Here is a 20647-nt window from a genome sequence, read left to right on the forward strand (position 1 = left end):
GCAGCGGTTGAGCGCTGGGTTGTGAAGCTACCCGCAGCCTCTGCAGCGCCGGTTCGATCCCCGGCCACTCCCCGGCCACCGGAGGAGGGTCCCACATGGCGCACAGACCTCTCCTGCCACCCGCTGCTCCCCTCAGCAGTGTATTTCCGTCCTTCTGCCTGCTCTGCTTCCCGCTCTGGCTCTGGTGAATTCTCTCACCCTCCCGTGCTTCTGACTGTACCCAGTGCATGTATAAATAAATAAATAAATCTTTGAAAAAAAAAAAAGAAATAATAATTTATCATGGTAATCCATAAATTATATTACAATTCATTATTAATCATTAGCTACTCTTCATTGACTGTTTCTACTTTATATCTTAGTGTATTTAAATAAGTACCATTCAAGTCCTGATTCAGTCAATCTTTGTATACCAATATTATGGTTGTCCTCATTTTATGGACAGGGAAACCAAAGTTTGTTTTTTTTTTTTTTAAATAATAAATTTTATTTTTATATTCCCCATACAACTGCAACCCCCCCATTCTGACCCCAATCCCTCCCCTCCCGAGCCCCCACCCCCCAAAAAGTATCTGGTTCATAGTTTCTTGTTGATTTTGATTTTCACTTTCTTATAGTTATTCATTTTCCTGGTCCCTTATTTAAGTTTTCTAGATTCCTGCTATCAGTGAGACCATCCGGTATTTTTCTTTTTCTTTCTGGCTTATTTCACTGAGCATGATCCCTTCTAGTGCCATCCATGTTGCTGCAAATTGCATGTGTTTATCTTTTTTGAATGCTGAGTAATATTCCATGGTATATATGTACCACATCTTCTTGATCCAGTCATCTATTTTTGGGCATTTGGGCTGTTTCCAAAGCTTAGCTATTGTAAATAGTGCTGCTATAAACATAGGGGTGCAGGTGTTCTTTGGAATGGATGTTTCTGTGTCCTTTGGGTAAATACCTAGGAATGGAATTGCTGGATCATATGGAAGCTCTATGTTTAGTAGGTCCAGAAATCTCCAGACAGCTCTCCATAATGGTTGGACCAGTTTGCACTCCCACCAACAGTGCAGAAGAGTTCCTTTTTCTCCACACCCTCGCCAACATTTGTTGTTGCTAGTTTTTTTAATATGTGCCATTCTCACTGGTGTAAGATGGAATCTCATGGTAGTTTTGATTTGCATTTCCCTGATTACAAGTGATGTTGAACATTTTTTCATATGCCTGTTGGCCATTTGCATTTCCTCTTCAGAGAAGTTTCTTTTTACCTCTTCTGTCTATTTTTTCACTGGATAATTTTCTTTGTTGTTGTTGAGTCTCATCAGCTCTTTGCAGATTTTTGTGATCAGTCCTTTATCATTAGTGTTGTGTGCAAAAATGTTCTCCCAGTTGGTGGGGTTTCTCTTTGTTTTTGTTATTGTCTCTTTTGCTGTGCAGAAGCTCTTTAATTTGATGTAGTCCCAGCTGTTTATCTTTGCCTTCACTATCACTGCTTTGGGTGATGTGTCTGTAAAGATGTCTTTGATGTGCATATCACGTAGTGGGGAAACCAAAGTTTTGAGAGTTTGTGTCTTTCTCTATATCTTAGTAGGAAAGTGGAAGATTAAGATTTGAATTTGAGGAGTCTCACTCCTAAATCCTACTTATAGTCATTACTCTTTCCTGTATTAATATATTATATAAGGATTACTTACACTTAATTCCTACCACCACACACAATTCTTCCAGAACAGACTGTCCTTACCTGCCCCTCTCTCTGCAGCATTTTTCCCTGAGGAAGGGTCAGCTGGAAATGCTGGGGGATCTATTGATATTCTGGGAGCTCTGGACCTGAGTGGATTTACCTTACTTTGAGCTCCCATTGCAGTTTGTGTGATGCCTTAGTTCTTTAGCTTGCAAGTGGAATTGATTAATGTGTTAATTTACTCCCTGTTTTTATCACTTACATAACTGAGCATGTAGTAAGCATTTAATAAACTCTTTTTATTTGCTTGGATGAATTTCCAGAAATATTCTATGCACTCTTAAGCAAGTGTTCTTTTTTTCTTACTCCCTATTGGAAACATACAGCCTGAAACACATATTACATTTTACATTTGGCTCTTTCAATTTCCTGTAATTTGATTTTTGTCTTTTTTCATGAAAATATTTTAATTTACATTTAATCTTATTTCTCTCTTTTTCTTTATGGTATCTAACCTTTTCTTTTGCTTAGAAAGGAATTCCCTACCTTAGAAATATAAAGGTCCTCCTATTACCTTCTAGCTTTTTTATGGTTTATTTATTTAATTATTCACTAGAACCTTATTTTTGCCATAAGGAGTTAGGTAACATTCTTACACATATCATCATTTTTCTAAATGGATAGTCAGTTTACAGCCCATATTGATCGAATAATCCATATTTTCTCTACTGAAGCTAAATACCACCTTGAATAATACTGAATTTATTTTGTTCTTTCTCCATCTTTTTACTTCTTGCATCAATAAAAAAATGTTTTAATTACCAAATCTTTAAAATGCTTTAGAGTGCAAATCACTTACCTCATGACATCATGGAAGTTTGGAGTAAGTAATGATCCTTGAGGCAGCTAAACTTAATTTTCTTGGTTTGCAAAGGAGGTAGCTGAGTCCCTGGGAAACAAGTGACTTCCCCAAAGGACCTACCCCCTGGTGCCAGCAGAGTCAGTAATGAACTGGGGATATAGGCTGACAGAATGGATCTTGAGCCCAGAAGATGAGGCTTTACCATAGCATAGCTCTACCACATTAGCTCTGAGAGAGTTCTAGGAGTGTCAGTGTTTTTAACCTATAAAAAATACCTATCTTCTAAGTGGCCCCAGGGTACCCTGGCATAGTACCTAAAACCCCTAGCTCCAGAGAACATCTTGAATGTATTTAGTTGACCCTGAGCCAAGGCCTTCTGAATCTAATCCAATTGGATGTCCCCCTTTCATCACACTCGAACATTTCATATCTATACCATGCCTTAAAAATCTGATGGCTAAAAGATACCTTGGAACAATCTTTCTAAAATTTCCTGAAGGATATCACTATATGTTCTTAGAAAAACACAGATTCTGTGGTCAAATAGATGTGGGGAAAGGTGAGTTAAATCATGTTAAGTAAGATCTTTGCTATGGGAACCTTTAGTATCCGAACCTTTAGTATGCTAATGTCTACCATAAATCATGAGAGCTAGCTACATTTCCCAAGTGGGCTTGTTCTTGGAACATAACCATATAAATTTTGCACAACATCCACGAGATTTCAAAGAACAAATACTGCTTACTTTAGAGGTATATGTATCACACTTAGGAGTAAATTCCTTTTAAAAGAAAAATAAAGAACATTGTAGATTCTGAGTATTGCTTAATGTAATAATTATTATTTTTGTTACTTCATTAGATACAAAAATATGACTAGGCATCATCAAAGGCCTTCCAGAACTATGAAACTAAATCAAAATTATGTACTAAATGAATATAATGTTAATAAAATCCAAATCAGTGATATTAACATAATATACAAAAGGATTGTGTTGGCTGTATGTAAATTTATACTTGTCATGGATAAGGTTTACTTCTATGGCCCAGATGCTAGTTCAGGATGTCCTCATAATGGTGTGCTATGTGGTCCCCCACTTTCCTTACTGATTGCTCCTTCTGGAGCACAGCTAAGCCCCTTGATGTCCCAAGCCCTGCACCATGAGGTAGCCAAAATTTGTCGGGCATGTATCAGTGATATCAAAAGTTCTTCGGTGCTTTTACCATTTTATTTCAAGGGAATCTTAAGTGCAAATAAAATGGCAAATACTGAAATTTTTTTAGCAATCCTTCATTATAAGGAGTTATTTCCCTGATCCAGAATAAGTTCATTTTAACTTTTGAGGTAATAATAAAAAGAAGAAGACAACATAAAGCAATTCTTGTAGCAAACTCATGGGTCCTTAAATACAGGTCTTTATCTGCCGGGAATTTGGGCCCTCATTTGAGAGACATTACATTAAAATATGTACTTCATTCTTTTTTTAAATAAAATGACTGCAGTTCCTAATTTGTTAGTCATTTACAAACATGTCAGACCTGGAGCTTACTTTTTTGGAGTTATACCTGGAGCTTACTTTTTTGGAGTTATTGGAAAACACTGACACTGAGATCACATATTACTTAAACTTGGCACTAAATTATCAGTGATTTAAGTTCTTTGGGCTTCAATAATAGGTTAGAAATTTCATAAAATATCTAAGTAATACCAATATTTTTAAATTTTAGGTTTAAATTTGTTTTCATGTTTAAATTTAAGATGCTAACTTGAAGGGAAAGTAAAATATGAAAGATACATATTGTTTTCTTAAACTTGTTTTGATAATCCTAAATGTTTTGGAGATGGGCTTTTCAAAAGTTGGGAGGAACTAAGATTGATAGCTTTGCAAATTGGTTTTAAGTATTTTGAATTTATAACTATCATCATGTTGCAAAATAACATTGACTTTGGAATGGCTTACTTCCTTTTGTAGTAATTCAAAAATATTATGACAGCTATAGTTTTATGGTGAGCATAAAAACCAGTGAGGTAAGTTCAGTGAGGTAAGGTTAGTGTTGGAAGTTTTATTAACAAAAACTTTAAGTATTAACACATGAGTTACAATTCCCATGTGTTTCCAGAAATTTGCTGGAACTGAACTGAACGTTAAATTTTGAACTTTGGACTAGTCACTTAAAACCACCTAATTTTAGTGTAAGAAGTAGCCAAAAACTTAAGTATGAAAACAGGCTTTATAAAGTTGGCTGGATTATTAACCCACATATGATATGAATTCTTCCATGTAGGTGATAGAAAGTACTCTTAACACAGCATTGTTTTCTTCAGGTTGGTGACATGTGGGGCTGGGATATAAGTTTTTGACAGGTGGGTAGGGCAAAATGCATCTTTACAATCTGAAAATCTCAACTGTGTTATTAACAAGCTGGTGATTGTTAACTTTTATAAGCACAACATGTGGGTATACAATACTAAATATTCCTGAATCTTACTTTTTGAATAGAAATTATCTAAGAGAATAGATTTATAATGTAAGAGAAATGTGTATTACACATTAGGAAGCAATTGATACTACAGCCATTATTTCTCTTTGTGCTATCTAAATATCTTCAAATGAGGTTTTTCCCCTCATTAAATGTATAAGGATCTGGTGGCTAGAAGAAAGCCAGCTCCCAGCAGTGGAATTATGTAGTTCTCTTTCTTTCAGTGAGTCTCAGTCTACTTGCTGCAGTGATCCACAGGAAGGTAAATACATCATTGACACTAACTAGTAGCCTTGAAGAGCTGAAGGGCTTAATTGAAATAATCAAATCCCTTGTAATCCTGTTTGTGAGGGACAGAGAGAACAGGGGTCCTTAAAGGAAAGGAATTTCTTTCAATTTTAAATGGCTTGGATATCCTATCTTTTCAAGTTTTTGTTAACCTGATGTCAGATAATTACATGTATCTGGGAGTAAATCTGTAAATGTGCAGAAGATCTTCCAAGTAGTTTTCTGGAGGAATTTTGGTCTAATTATAGGACTGCTCACCCATATGTGGATTAGACCCCTGTTGGGGTTGTTATGTTTCTGTATCTTCAGAGTGTTATATCCATTTATCCATCAGCATCTCAAATTACAGATAGCTAATCCTGAACTCTTGATTTCCTACTGTCCAGTGTGATTCTCCTGGCTCTTCCCCTCATGGGCAAGAATTCATTATCTATGGAGCTGCTGCAGCCAGTAACCCAGGCATTTTCTGTGATTCCTTTCTTTCCTCCAACCCCATGCATCAAAACCCTCAGTTCTGCCAGCTGCCTCCTGATTGGATCTCAAGATGTGTCACAAATTCAACTATTTCCTTCCTCTTCAGCTTCTCCAACCTAGTTGTGGCAGCTACTGTCTCCCCTCTGTTCTGTTGCAATTGTTCCCTGCCTGTCCCAAGCTGCCATTCCTGTCCCCTATTTTCATAGAACAGCATCAAATTGTCCCATCCTCCCATCCTTGGGGAATAAAGACTCGATTGGACTTTAATAATTTCCTTGCATTCTGGTTCACCAAGTTTTCTATACCTGTTTGTCTCTTGCCATTGACGGAAAATGAGTCATTTTTGGGGTGTTTAGGGTGTGTGTTCATCACTAATGATATGGTCACTTCTTTCTTAAGATCTTTTAGTAGACACATCTAAAAGTAATTCTTTAAAAGAGGAGATTCATCATGTGTTTATACTTATTAGTATTAAGAGACTTTTTGGAAAGACTCAAATTTATTGAAATCCAAACTTATCTTGAAAACAGTGGAGCAGGTAGAAATTAATTTATTTAATTATTAGAAACGACGATTTCATATTCCCAGATCACATAGTAAAGAGTAGCCATAAATTACATAAACCATTTTACTGAATACCAAAGTGTTTTGCCCAGATTGATTTATAATAGCTGATAGTTATCCACTAAATCATTATTTCGTACACACACATATGCATTTTCATCAATAAACACAGATAAGACAAATGACCTTTACCCATTCCAATTTTTTACAAGGATTTTGCACAGGTTCTTAGGTTTTATGTTTGTATTATATCCCTCGTATTTAAAAAAATGTGTTTCCTGCTGCTGTTAATGAAATACTTACTTGCTTGACTCTACCCCCAACTTCGCAAATACATGGTTGAATAAGTCTTGGAACTGATGGTCTTGTTAAAAGGCTGTATTCTTAACCTTGAACAATGCCTGGCACAAAATCAATTCTTCATGTCAATCAAATGAATGTCAAGTGATTCTAGATACTGGAGATAAAAAGATCATCTACAGAGAAGAGAAATCGGAAATCAAAATGGTGGCCGATCAGATAGTTCAGGACATAGCCCAAGGATAGGGTAAGGGATGGACACACTCCTATCCACATCGGTTTTGATGGTGCAGCAGTTTAAACACAACACATCTCTAATGTGAACCAATTTTTTTAAGAGCAATGATTATTCTGAAATCTTCATTTTAGTGAGATGCTGCAAAGATTCTGGTAACTGAATCACCAGGTCAATCAGATCAGTCCTTAGCAAAGGCCAGGAGCCTCCCATGGTTGGAGAAGGGAAAGCTGAGGACTCATGCCACTTGGCCTTGCCTCCTAATAATACATTATAGTCATGCCACCTTTCTGAGTACTCCTTGAAGTTACAGTTCTCTGTCTTTTTGAGGCCATAAAAATTGTTCATAGTAGGCCAGTGTGATGATAGTTCCTGTGACAGGCCTTAGGCCCCCAAGTATTTGTTGTTGGGCAAAAATCTTCCATGAATCATCTATATGTAGGGAAGATTGAAATTCTATGCCTAGAACTTCTACCAAGGGCTGAAACTTTTGGGTTAGTTAGAATTATAACCTTACACTGTCCAATAAAGTAGTTATGAGCCACCATGGTTATAGGCTGCTGAAGTGTGGCTAGTTCCAATAAGTTACACTGAAAATGTGAAATATATGTTGGATTTTGAGGATAATACAAAAGATGCTGTAAACTATTTCATTACTCTTTTTCGTGTGAAATGCATGTTAATCATATTTTGAATATGATGGGTTAAGTTAAATGCATCATTAAAGTTCATTTCTCCTATTTCTTCTCACTTTTTATATATGGCTCCTAGAACATTGAAAATTACATGTGTGGCTTGCATCATATTTCCATTGGACACACTGTCTTAAATCTTGCTCCTGGGTAGTGAGAGTGCCTGTGCAACATTGCTACCTAATCCACTATCTCTAGCACCACCCCCTTTACCAAGAAGAAATCACTCCTCATGTCAATTATGTTAATTGACCAAGTTTCAAGTATATATCAAATATAAAAAATATCGAGGCATTTTGGTAGCTGACTCTGGTATGTCAGGTTTTAATTAAAATCTTTCATAGGCTCATTAACTATGCCTGGAGAATTTATTCTTAGTTGGGAAATACACGCCCATCCACCCACCCACCTACCCACCTAGACACCCCTCCATACAGATCCACATATAGAGTGTACGCTGAAATATTTTAAAGTAAATGATAGACAGCATAACATCTTGGTACATGTTAGAGCACAAAACCTTATTTGCTGGTTCTCCACTTTTCCTGAGGGCTGTTGATTAGTAACCTTTATTGCATTCCTACAGTATATAAATCACTGGGGTAGAGGTTGTGGAAAGCATAATAGTAAAATATAATAACAATAGCAAAAATTTATTGAGTGTTTCTAGGTGCCAGGCACTGTGCTAAGTGTATTACATGGAATATTTAATTTAATCCTCAAAATAACTTGATGAAGGAGGTACTGTTATTATTTTCATTTTGCTTAGAATGTTTTCTTAGTTATGTTCTAGAAATTGGGAATCTCTGGCCATTGCCAGAACTTACTTGAACATGTGCATTTACAATGCATACAGTTTTGCAAACAGTTGTTCAATTGAGTCATTTGTCTATCCAAATGGAAGTTCAATCCAGTGTGCTTAAGGCCAGTGTGACTCTATCTCTTCAGATTTTTCTTTGGTCTCCAAGGTCTTGATCTTTACATTCTGTGTTTGCTCCCGAGGAGTCTACCACTTCTTCCTTATAACTCTGTCCTTGACTCTGTGCCATTTTTCCTCCTTCTTTGAATTTGGGGTAAAAAGAGAGGGAAGTATGTTTTGAGAGTTCACCTTCAGAATAAGTAAAAGGATATCCACTGATCCTTTTTTTCTCTTAGGTTCTTGGTAATTTTTAAGACAAATACACCTTTCTAGTTTTAAGGTTCCCTCTTCTTAGCAAAGCCAGGAAAGATTATTGGAATAATTTCTGGGTACTTTAAGGCATCATACTGTAAGTACAACCCATGTTGGGGGTTGTAAAATTGGTGGTGGTGGGGACATTGGAGGACAATTCTTCATCACTTAAGGATCCAGATTTATGAAGGTTCTGCCATCTTGTAGCTCTGTCATTGAGAAAATGTAGCACAGTGATTTCTGAGGAAGGGATAGGTGTGTGGGGGGCATGGACAATATGTTACGTGCTTCATTTCCATTATATTCATAGGGAAACTTGTGACCCTAATTTCCTGCAAGTAGACTGAGCAGGGAGATCTTCCCTGCATTTAGGAAGGAAAGGAGAATTGGATATGAGTGAAAACTAGTGGTTACTACCACAGCAAGTTTTAGATTTTAGGTTATTTTTAGTGTTTGTGTCTTTGGAGTCTGTGTACATTATACATACTCCCAACATGGAAACTGTCTCCCCATTTGAATGATTGCAAGTTGAATCAAATTCAAATATACCCTTAACCCAAGTCTACTGTTAGGAAAAACAAACACATGAAACTCTGAATGTGAAATAAAACTATATTGGAAGCTTTTGTGAACGTTCCAGTTTCACTTTCTTTTCAAGTTGTTCTTTGTGATAGCATGTTTATTCAATTCCTGAAGCGTTGTCAAGTAAGTGGTATTTAATCTGTGAAAATTTTCAAGTGGCCCTTTTTTCTCTCAAGTGTTTTTTTTTTCCTCTTCAAGTGTTGTTGTAGTCATTTTAAGATTGAAATGAACTGTTTGATTTTTTAAAATTATTTATGGCACATCAAGTGGCACTTAGTGTTCAGTCACAATATTGAAACTGTTTCTGAAGGCCCATGTAAACTATGGTAGAAAGGTCGGGAGGCTTATGTATAGAACTTCTAGAAACATACCTCAGCATTGGAACTGGTTATAATTCCTGGGTGCTGACATGAAGATTAATAATGTTTAACTCTGATTTTGGCAATTTTTGCCAATTTCATTGCATGGTCCTTTCCTTTCAAGTTATTACCTGGAACTGAAGTGATAACAAATGTTTCATGTTTCATGTAGCCAGATAAAAAGGATAAATTTTCATATGTTACATGGCCTTCACACACACACACACACACACACACAACTGAGTATGAAGGAAATGAGAAATTTTCTTAAAGTGGAAAGATTGTTCAAGTCTTGACATTAGGTGATCGGTTCCCATGCAGTTGAGTCACATGTACAAATTGGAAACTTAACCCGTGGGTCTTTGTGTACTGACTGTATCATACAGTTCTAATTTTCTTTTGTTTTTCTGGGAAATGAGCAACAAATGAGTTCTTTTGCCAAGTTTTATTATTGAATCAACCACCAAAGTTTAAGAAAGAGAGTCAATGGTGCTTAAAATTATTTGGTGTTGAATGAAGAGGCAGAGAAAGGTATTTCATGTTCTCCATACATTTTAACTTTTATGTCTCTACCTGATGTTGGAATATCATTTAGATTTCGAGGCTTTTCTGATTCTTTTTTAAATGCTGCACACTATTGTGTGAGTCCGAGTATTAGTGAGGAGGAACTTTAATCCTTCTCATTGACATCCACTTTAGAACCACATATTTTGATTTTCAGTAGGCTATATTCTTTCTTGCCTGATCGTCCCTGTATTTAAGCTTACGTGTATCAGAAGGCCCCTGAGCCTGCTTGTGGTTTTGCACCATCTGGAAGTTCAAATTTGACTTTAGAAATGATGTCATACTTGCTTACTGCAAACTGGGCTAATGCTGGTTGAGAATTGGATGCAATTCAGGTCAAAGTTTTGTCTTAAAAAGAATAAAGACCCTTATGCTTCATTTCCTGATTTTAGGAGCGTGTACAAAGCTCTAAAGATAGCGTGAATATGACTGAAAGGCATGATTCAAATTACTTGCTTTTGGGAGATGGGAAGTAAACTGTCAAAAAGAAGACTCATTTGGCACAGACTCCCTCCTGCCATGTAGAGTTTGGGTGCTGTGAATAGTGTGTTGATCATGACCATCCTTGCTCTCTTTTATTCCTGGAGCAATATTCTCACAGGTCTGATTGCTTTTCATGTCTTCTAGGCCTAGGAAGATGCAGCGGGGTTCTGTACATCACACATGGTAGGAAGGTACTACAAATGTTAGATGATTTCTTCATCAATGCAGAGTCTCTTTTTCTAAACTCCAGCACACTACTGCTTTCCATGTTGTAATTGATTTATATCACCATTTTGGCTATTGGGCATTTTGTTTAGTTCAGACATAGATCATCTGGCTTTGATAGCTAGAATGCTGAGCTGACAGTACCACAATCATGGGTTTCTTCTCAGATTCACACTGAGTCCTGCTCAGTCTGTGTGTAATCTCTACAGTTGAATTTAACTCCTTATATAACCACTGCTAGACTTGAGTATTGGGCATATCTTAGCAATTTCCAAGGAATCTTCCAGATATTTTTCTTTACATATAAACTAAAAATAACATTTTTACCAGATAGGATCAAAACCTAAGGAGAAGTGTTGATGTTCCAGGGTGGTCGATGACGATGGCTTTAAATGAAGATGGGCTACTTGGAGAATGAAGAATGCTTAAGCTTCAGAGCAACTGGCATAGGGAAGGAAGAAGTTAAACTATCACTATTTGCAGATGATGATATGATAATATACATAGAGAACCCCAAAAACTCTACAGAAAAACTAATCAAACCAATCAATCAGTTTAGTAAAGTAGCAGGATACAAGATCAACACACAAAAATCAGTAGCCTTCCTATACACAAATAATAAATCTGAAGAAGAAGAAATCAAGAAAACCATTCCTTCTATTACTGAAACAAAAAAAAAATCAAATACTTGGGAATAAACCTAACAAAAGAGGTAAAGGACCTATGCAAAGAAAACTATAAAACACTGTTAAAAGAAATAGAAGAAGACACAAAGAAATGGAAAGACATCCCCTGCTCCTGGGTTGGAAGAATTAACATTATCAAAATGGCCATCCTACCAAAAGCAATTTACAATAAAAATTACAATGACATTCTTCCAAGAAATAGAACAAATATTGATGAAATTCATATGGAGCCACCAAAACCCCCAAATAGCCATTTTCATTTAGCAAAGGGAAGATAAGTATTCCCTTCACCTACTGTCACTATACTGGGAGGAGCACAGCTCTCAGATGTTTGTAGGGTTCTGCATTTCTCCTCCTCCGCAGGCACAGGATGTACACCCACCTTCCTAAAATTGTTAGGGCCACTCTGCCAACTGCCTTCAGGAATGTGTGGACACCCTTTCCCTTGGTGGGACCTCCTGACTTCATATTCCTTTTTGGGTCAAGAGCTGGAAAAACCCTCTACTCACCCACCTTCCCTTCACCATTGACCTCTAGAAACTTTACTTTGGCACACTTTTCTTGTAAAAGAGTAAAAACGATGGGCCTCCCTGGTGGCACAGCAGTTGAGCGCTCAGTTGCGAAGCTGCCCGCAACCTCTGCAGTGCGGGTTCGATCCTTGGTCGCCGGGCGAGGGTCCCACGTGGCGTGCAGACCTCTCCTGCCGCCCGCTGCTCCCCTCAGCAGTGTACTTCGGTCCTTCTGCCTGTTCTGCTCTCCACTCTGGCTCTGGTGAATTCTCTCATCCTCCCGCGCTTCTGACTGTACCCAGTGCTTGTATAAGTAAATAAATAAATCTTAAAAAAAAAAAAAAGTAAAAACGAAATCTACTCCAGTAACTTTTTTGTTTGTTTCCAATATCATCATCCTTCCCTGATGTATTCTACCCAAGACTGTCTTTAAGTTCTTGGTTTTGAAACCATCATTTCAGATACTTGGAGACTCCGTTCCAAGCTCTGATTTACAGATGGAGAAGTCAAGGCTGATTGGCTGGGGGGTGGGGAGGAAGGTGGAGGTTATTTGTCCTGATACTCCCAGATAGACAGAGGTGGATCACTAATATGAGTGTCCTCTTTCCATTTTTCCAAGTTGTCTTTTGACTCCGTGAGTTATTTATTTTGGTTATTATGGAGTTCTTGCATTTAAAAAAATGTTGTCCTTTTCTTCTCACTCAAATTTTACTTGATGGTAGTATAATAAGCAAAACACTCAACAAGATTTCCTATGAGAAATAGCAACCCCCTACATACTTCTGTTCCATTTCTTCTTCCCTTTTAAAATTTTTTGTCAGGCTGTTTCAGTATCTCTAAATAACATGCTTGCACTGCTCCTTCCTATTTGTCGATGTGGCTACTACTTCTTAAATTCTTGGTATGGGGAGTGAACATTTATTCCTGGTATGGGGAGTGAACATTTAAATTCTTCCAGCACCCACATAAACATATTTTGCACATTGTCTACAATGTTAAATTAAAAAAAATAAACTTATGCTTCTTTTTATTACTGGCATTTGAAAAGCAGAAATTGTAACCTGATTTTGGAGTTAATGTAGAAATAGGAATTTTTGGATATCCTTTGTCCTTTTTTTGGTATTTCGGAAGTAGTCTTTCATAAAGATGGAGAAGAGGGCCCACTTCCACAGTGCTTTCATCCTCCAGCAGCATTTGCTTCCTCTTGGCAGCAAGCATTTTTCTAATTTAGGAATGTTTCCCTATGTGTCAATCTTGTTCTTGCAGATGTCTGTGGCGTGGCCAGTTGTGTTCTCCACATGCCTGGAGGAAGCTAGGAGTGTGTGAGCAGCACCGCACCCTCCCTGCACCATCAGGCACGGAGTAATAGTGATCACTGTGCTTCGTTTGCCAGTTAATGGCTTTGTCCCATGGAGACATGCCTCTACTTCATGCCTTATCTCATTCAAAGCTCATAGTAAACACATCACTGCTCAGACACGCACACAACAGGCTTTAAGGGGGTTGTGCAGGCAGTGAGAGGCCGTGGCACTGCGGTGTTGTGAGCTCCGGTTTGATGTGCTGGGTTCAGAAGGCTTAGAGCTCAGCCCGCCTCCCTGGGCACTGTGATGGTTACTCTATGAAACCGCAACCTCCTTTCTTTTTCCTGATTTCAGGTAGATGCATTGAGGTTACGACTGGAAGAGAAAGAATCTTTTCTCAATAAAAAAACAAAACAGCTGCAGGACCTCACGGAAGAGAAGGGGACACTGGCTGGAGAGATTCGCGACATGAAAGATATGTTAGAAGTAAAGGAGAGAAAAATCAATGTTCTGCAGAAAAAGGTGAGTGGCTGACACATGCTCTTCAGGTTGGGAAGTGGCATCTTCCATGTTCTTTCACTTCAGATAGAGTTTTTGAATATCTGGAAAAGAATAAATTATTTTTTAAGAATTTTAGAGTAAAAAGTATAAATTTTTGAATTACTGGCATTTGACTTACTGGAGGTTGTATCATGTCATTTTTAGCATGGCCTGATGAATTTTCCATTTACCCATTAGCTAAACAGTGAAGGTCTTTTCATTTGAATGCTTAAACATGGTGGTAATTGCACAAATTTAGATATAAGTCTAAAATTTTAAAAACTCCAAATTTTTCCTGAGTGTTGAATAATATATCTTCTGTATTTTAATGCATTTTGGACTTAAAATGCATTTTGGGTCTTAAATGTATTTTAGCTGCATTTTATATTTACATAAACTTTAATAGATCCTATTCTGCCAAACCCAAATAGCTTTTAGGGATGTAGGGGGTAATGTTTGCATTTGTTACTTAATCGGTATCATTGAGAGAATACATAATTCTCACAGTGACCTAACACAGAAGTTGCTGGGTCTGGCTAGGGCCCTTCTTTTCTTCCTTCTTTCAGCAACTCATTTTCTCCATTGTAGGGGATTCTGATTTTGTGATAGCACCCTGATTTTCTTTTGTAGAATTCACATTTGCCTACTGTGTATAGTTTTGGTTGGAACATATTGTGTCCCGATTTTCCCTAGAAAAAGGTAGGCAAGAGTGAAACCAACACCTCCTCTTTGTACAGAAAGAAATTCTATTGGAAAAAATAATAAGTTCTCCAATTAAGCAGGCAGCCAGCATGGATGCTGGGCAGGAATCACTGGTTGACAGGGAGTTGGTCTGGCCAGGACATTGCTGGGCATCCCTGCTGTAGGTGTAGGCAAATGGAATCTAACTTGTCCATCATCATTACCACCATCATCTCTCGACTTGTTTATACCAACAGCATCCTAACATTTCTCCTGCTTCTACTCTTACCTTTCCTACAAGCTATTCTTAACAGAAACTGGAGTAATCCTTTTGAAACATTTAACAATTCATATCACCCTCTGATCAAAACTCTCCAGGTACATCCAACCACAAATTTGATGGAACCCAGTGTGAAATGCAAATGTGGGGCCCCTTGATCAAAAATTATTGAGAATTTCAGAATGGTGATGGCTGAGCATTCAGCCAAGTACGGGCCCTTCCTGAGTTTGTGCCCTGTGCAACAATGCAAGTCATGGGCTCATGAAGCTGTCCCCATCTTCAGTGGCTTCTAATCTCACTCAGAGTAACAGTAGAAGTCCTCATCATGGTCTGTAGTGCTCTGCATGATTCAACTCCTGTTTTCACCTCCTGTCCTGCTGCTCTTCCCATTGCCTTCTCTACTTTCACCTTTATGACCTAGTGCTTTTCCATTGACACCTCAGGCGTGCTCCCAGGGCTTTGACAATTGCCATAGTCTCTGTGGGGACAGTCTCATCCAATACTTGTGCTGCTCAAGATGGTAGTCATGAGCCACAGGTGGCTATTAAGTTCTTGAAATGAGATATGTTGTAAGTGTAAAGTACATAATAGATTTTGAAGTCAGCATAAAAAGAGGTGTGTGAGATATCTCATAAATATTTTTATATTGATTATATGTTGAAATAAAATATTGGACAAATAGGGTAAAAGAAAATATTATTGAAATTGATTTCACCTGTTTCTTTAAATGTTTCAAGTTTGACGACCAGAAAGTTTACAATTACCTGTGTGACTCCAATTGTTTCTATTAGACAGAGCTGTTCTAAATGTCCTCATGGGTCACACTTTTACTTCGTTCTGGGCACTGCTTGAACAGTACTTTGGTATACATCTTCTTTTCCCTTCCTATACAAGAGAAGATGACCGCCCACATTCCCACCCTCTGTAGTCCCTCTGATTCAGTTGTTCTTTCTAAGGAGAAGTTATTTCCTAAGTAGAAATCTGACAATGCAAATTTTTTAATTTGTTCATTTACACAACTACAATATGAAATGCTTGAGGGCAGAGGCTTTACTTTCCCCAAGTACTGTGTTTTTACCAACCAGAAGGTCTACTGCTCCATAAATATTTATTGAATAGATGAATGAATGAGTGAACTTGCTCCAGAGTTAAAGTCTTGGGTGGAGCATTCAGATGGACAAGCTTAGGTGACATACTCAAGCCCTACTCTAACCTGTGGCTTTGATTCAAGGGCATAGCTGTGCAGAGGTGAGAATAATAATGGGCATTCATTTGTTTTCATGGAAAGTCAGTGATGATGTTATCAGAGAAGCTCCAAAACCTGGAACCCCACCTATCCATGGTCTAGCCTCTTCACAAGACAGTTCTTTAGCCTTTTTTAAACTCAGTTTCCTTCCTGTGCATTCTTTTGCTCTTAAAATCAGCTAGAGAATGCACAGGAAGGAAACTGAGTTTAAAAAAGGCTAAAGTCTTAAAATCAGCTAGAATAAGCCAGAAAGAAAAAGAAAAATACCGGATGGTCTCACTCATAGCAGGAATCTAGAAAACTTAAATAAGGGACCAGGAAAATGAATAACTATAAGAAAGTGAAAATCAAAATCAACAAAAAACTACGAATCAGAGACACTTTTAGGGGGGCGGGGGTGGGAGGGGAGGGATTGGGGTCAGAATGGGGGGGCTGCAATTGTATGGGGTATATAAAAATAAAATTTATTATTAAAAAAAAATCAGCTAGAAATCCTAAATTCACATACAGAATAACATGATTCTCATTTAAAAATTAATTAAAGTTATATTTAAATTAACTAATGGAAATGTTACCAAAGAGTTAAAGTAGAGACACAGCATTTATTTGAAAGCTTCAGGATATGGGTGATCTGATGGATCATATTATTAATTTATTTCTGTCAAGAGTTTTACAGAAAAGGGTCTGGTCATTAAATTCCACTCCACTTCCCTTTGCAACCTCAGCTAAGAATCAGATGTTTAGAAGACAGGTGGGAAGAGATGGCCAAGGACCTTTGAGTCTAAGTGGCTTTGTAGGGCAGTACTAAGGGAATTTGTTACAATGACAGTTCTTGGGCATGTTTTAAGGATTCAAACGAAGACTTTTCATTTAAACTCCCAGCAGCAAATGATAAAAGCTGACATTTAGTGAACTTAGATTGACCACTGTTTGCTTGATACTCTGCTGTGCTAGTAACGTCCTGTTTTCTTACTTTTGAGCATAACCCTATGAAGCAGGTACACTTATTAAACCTAGGAAACTTAGGGATTCTGAGGTTTATGGTAGGCATGTCCAAGGTTATACAGTCTAGATGTAAGTTTTTTGTCTTTGGGAAAAGAACATAAAATGATTTTATTTATTTCAAATAAGCCTCATTTTCCATTGAGCCACAAGTTTTATGATAAAAACACCAGGTGTGAGAGTGAATCAAGGAAGAACATCACAATTGAATATTTTACCAGGAGTGGAGACTAAATGCTCTCATTCTTGAGGAATAAATGGCAACAATTTTCTCAGTAAAGATTTTAAGATGGGGCATTCAATTGGAAATGATAAATGATCACTTTTGCTGATGTGTATATTTTGCAAAATGTTAAACTTTCCTGCACAACCAGACTTAAAAGTTTGGGAACCAGTTTGGAAGTTCTAGAACAAAGCTGGTTGTATATTTATGATTTCTTTGGGCAAATGATCACATTCCCACTTATTTAGGTCATGCAGATAATGGATTTTTCACTGTTTACCAATACATTTGAGGAAAAAATAAAAGCACTGGCAACATAGGGAAGGAACAGAAGTTTATTATTCCTGCAGATTCTAAAAGAGATATTAGGAGAGATAATCTCAATGGAAGTGATGTGCACAATTCAGAAACCTACTCAAATGATAATAAAAAGGCTCATGAAACAATGTCTTTGAGTCTGGAGACTCTTTGGCATTTGACCACAGTCAGTAAAATTGGCTCTTTTAGGGTAGGCCTAGATTGGAGCAGCATAAGCTTTGGATTAGGGGGTGTTGGCATGGAAGAATAATAAACTCATGTCAATGTCAGAGGTGCAGTATTACTTAATATTTCTTTCTCTTAGACCTTTTGGCAACCTGCACTGTGTTTTGATGCCAGTGGAGCTGGGTACGCTCCTTTCATAGCCATGTTTAACCTGGCGAGGTTAGGCTTGCACCTCATATCTGTCAGCTCTGCCTTCAGAGGCCCTGGTCTCAGAAGGCTTGTGTACTCCATAAGCCACTTGGACAGATCACATGTCTGGGCAGCAGGCATGGACATGATGCTCTGAGCATTTTGTTACTTGAGGAAGGAAGTGAGGTTGAATAAACAGAGAACCCCAGGTGGCAGAATATCTCTGATCAAGCTTTTGTAGGAAGCCAGAAATCACTGAGGAGGGATTTTTGGTCCTACTGCTATAATTTCAAGATAGGAGTTGCCTTAGCAAGTGACAGAAATGTGCATGTATGGAGATTTTTAGTGGAATATCCTCTCATTGCCACAATGTCAGAGGAGCAGCACAGTTTTATAGCAGACCTAGCATTCTGTTCCCATACCTGAATTTAGACTTCAACTGATGAAGTGCTACCTGACTATTGAGTTTTTGTAGGAAATGTCATAAAACCTTGATGACATTGTACATTTGGAAAGTGTATAATGCCCTGGATTTCAGGACATGGTAGCATTATTTGAACCAGATCAAATTCAGACTGTTATGCAGCTCATAGATTCTTACAGCATGAACTTACTACCCAAGAAATTTTTTTTAAAGCCATTAAAATTGGACAAAAATTCTATCTCCATTTTCATTCTAGGTCTCAGTCCCAGGAGTGATGTAAATTTATAGAGCAGAGGCACTTTATTAGGGTAGAAAAACAGATGGTGATTTTTCTGGAAGCCAAGTTCACTAGCTGCCTACTGGGCTTCATGGATTGCCCTACAGATTGGAAAGGGCAGGGATGGGTAAGTGGAGTTGGCTCCTGGGAGTGTTATATACAGACTTTCCTACTTTAGCTTCTTTATCCTACTCATTTGAAACTGTGGTGGTGAGAATTTTGAGTAATGGTTAAACTCAGCAGTAAGGATGCTATGGAGCTTGCTTATCAGCATTCTGGCTTTCTTCATGAAGTTTACCCCCAAAATAGTAACATTTGAGAGGATGACTACAGAATGTAGAGATTTCCATGTTAGTCTAAAATTGATGTAAACTATCGACTTTTTGAGTGAATCGAGCTTTTTTTCAGGTTTAAACATACAGTTGAACTTTTATGTTATTGGCGAGCCTTCTAATTTTTTAAACGTACAAAATCATATTCATTTTGCATTTGCTAAGTGTTTCCTATATGTCAGTTAGTCAGTACTCTAGGTCCTGGAGGTTGAAAGAAAAAGAAAACATTCTCCAGTCTTCAAGAAGTTGATGGTCTCATTGGGGGGATAGACATGCTTACTCATAAATATAAGTGCAATGGAGAGCAATGTGGCATGGTAACAGAAACAGAAGGATATGAGAGCAGAAGCTATTCTGGCTACCTTAAGCAAAAGGTAATTTATTACAAGAAAATCCAGAACCCCAGTATCTGGCTAGTAAAACCGGATTGGAGCTGATCAAGAAAGAGAAGAACTCGAGGAGACTAAGAGAAGGTAGACAGCACCATGATCTCATACCCAGGAGTGTCTGGTAAGGTGTCTTGTCTTCTGATGGCTGTCCTCCTACTCCTCCCTCTACCCTTATATCATGCAGTAGGTTGAGTTTAAAAATCATGGGGCAGAGCTCCAGATTTAACTCAAGTGCCTCATATTGGTAGAATCTAATAAGATGCTCCCTAAAGGAATCTGGAAAATGTTGCTCCAAGCTTTAATTCTTGTGTTAATCAAAGAAGTCTTTTCCGACACTGCAGGGTAAGAGAGGTTTTTTCAACTATATAGGTTGACTTAGTTTGAAATTGTGCATCCCTTTAGTGAGTGTCAGATTTTCTCCCAGGGCTAAGCGTCTTGAGTATCCCTATTGTGATCATGGAGAAAGCGCTTGTTCCTTGCAAAATTTTTGGCAAATAGGGTTCTCAATCAATATGCATTGGTAAACAAATTATACCAGCTAATTCTGAGTGAATGAGCTTGGAAGAATAGAAATCAGTTTGAGATCTACTCCTGGTCCAAGAATGTACTAAGAAGAATGATTTGCCCCAGTGAAATGTCAAACCCACTCATTGTTCTCAGGACAGTATGTTCTGTGTAGGATGCAAGATGAAACCATCCCATGAATAATAAAACATAAATGAAGATATGACTGTTGCTCTACCCACACCTAACACCTCCAACCTCAGTTCCATCACCCTGGGAAGGTAAAAAAGGGATGAAGAGTTTACTAAGGGACCTTAGCCATTCTTCATTTTCCCCTTTAATTTAAAGAAACTGTGGCATTTATAGCAAATACTTCCATGTACTGCAAGGAGAATATTTCTTTTTCCAGCTCTTACTTCTAACTTCCTGGATTGTTAGAGGTGTGGTATTTTACGAGAGTGTTACAATCAAATTGCTGATTGTCTGTGATCATTTCCAATAATGGCCTTGCAAATGATGATTTTTTTATTATAAAAGGCTTATGTACTATTGAGTGAGCCTTTGCTATCTACTGGACCCTGCTCTAAGTAAGGCCTTTGTACCCATACGTTGTGAATTCTTATAACGAACCTA

At 37.8% G+C, this 20647-nt stretch overlaps 1 protein-coding gene across 1 annotated transcript in view; it reads left to right on the forward strand.

The window, feature by feature from the left end:
• Positions 1 to 20647, forward strand: part of ERC2 (ELKS/RAB6-interacting/CAST family member 2) — a gene marked incomplete at both ends in the record, with an annotated part of 688274 nt that overhangs the window by 270956 nt on the left and 396671 nt on the right. Inside the window, one exon of the mRNA XM_084248450.1 lies at positions 13799 to 13966. Coding sequence (XP_084104576.1) covers positions 13799 to 13966 — 168 coding nt within the window. The remainder of the gene's footprint in view (positions 1 to 13798; positions 13967 to 20647) is intronic.

Source organism: Talpa europaea (genome assembly GCF_964194135.1).
Source record: "Talpa europaea genome assembly, chromosome: 11".
Classification (NCBI taxonomy): domain Eukaryota; kingdom Metazoa; phylum Chordata; class Mammalia; order Eulipotyphla; family Talpidae; genus Talpa; species Talpa europaea.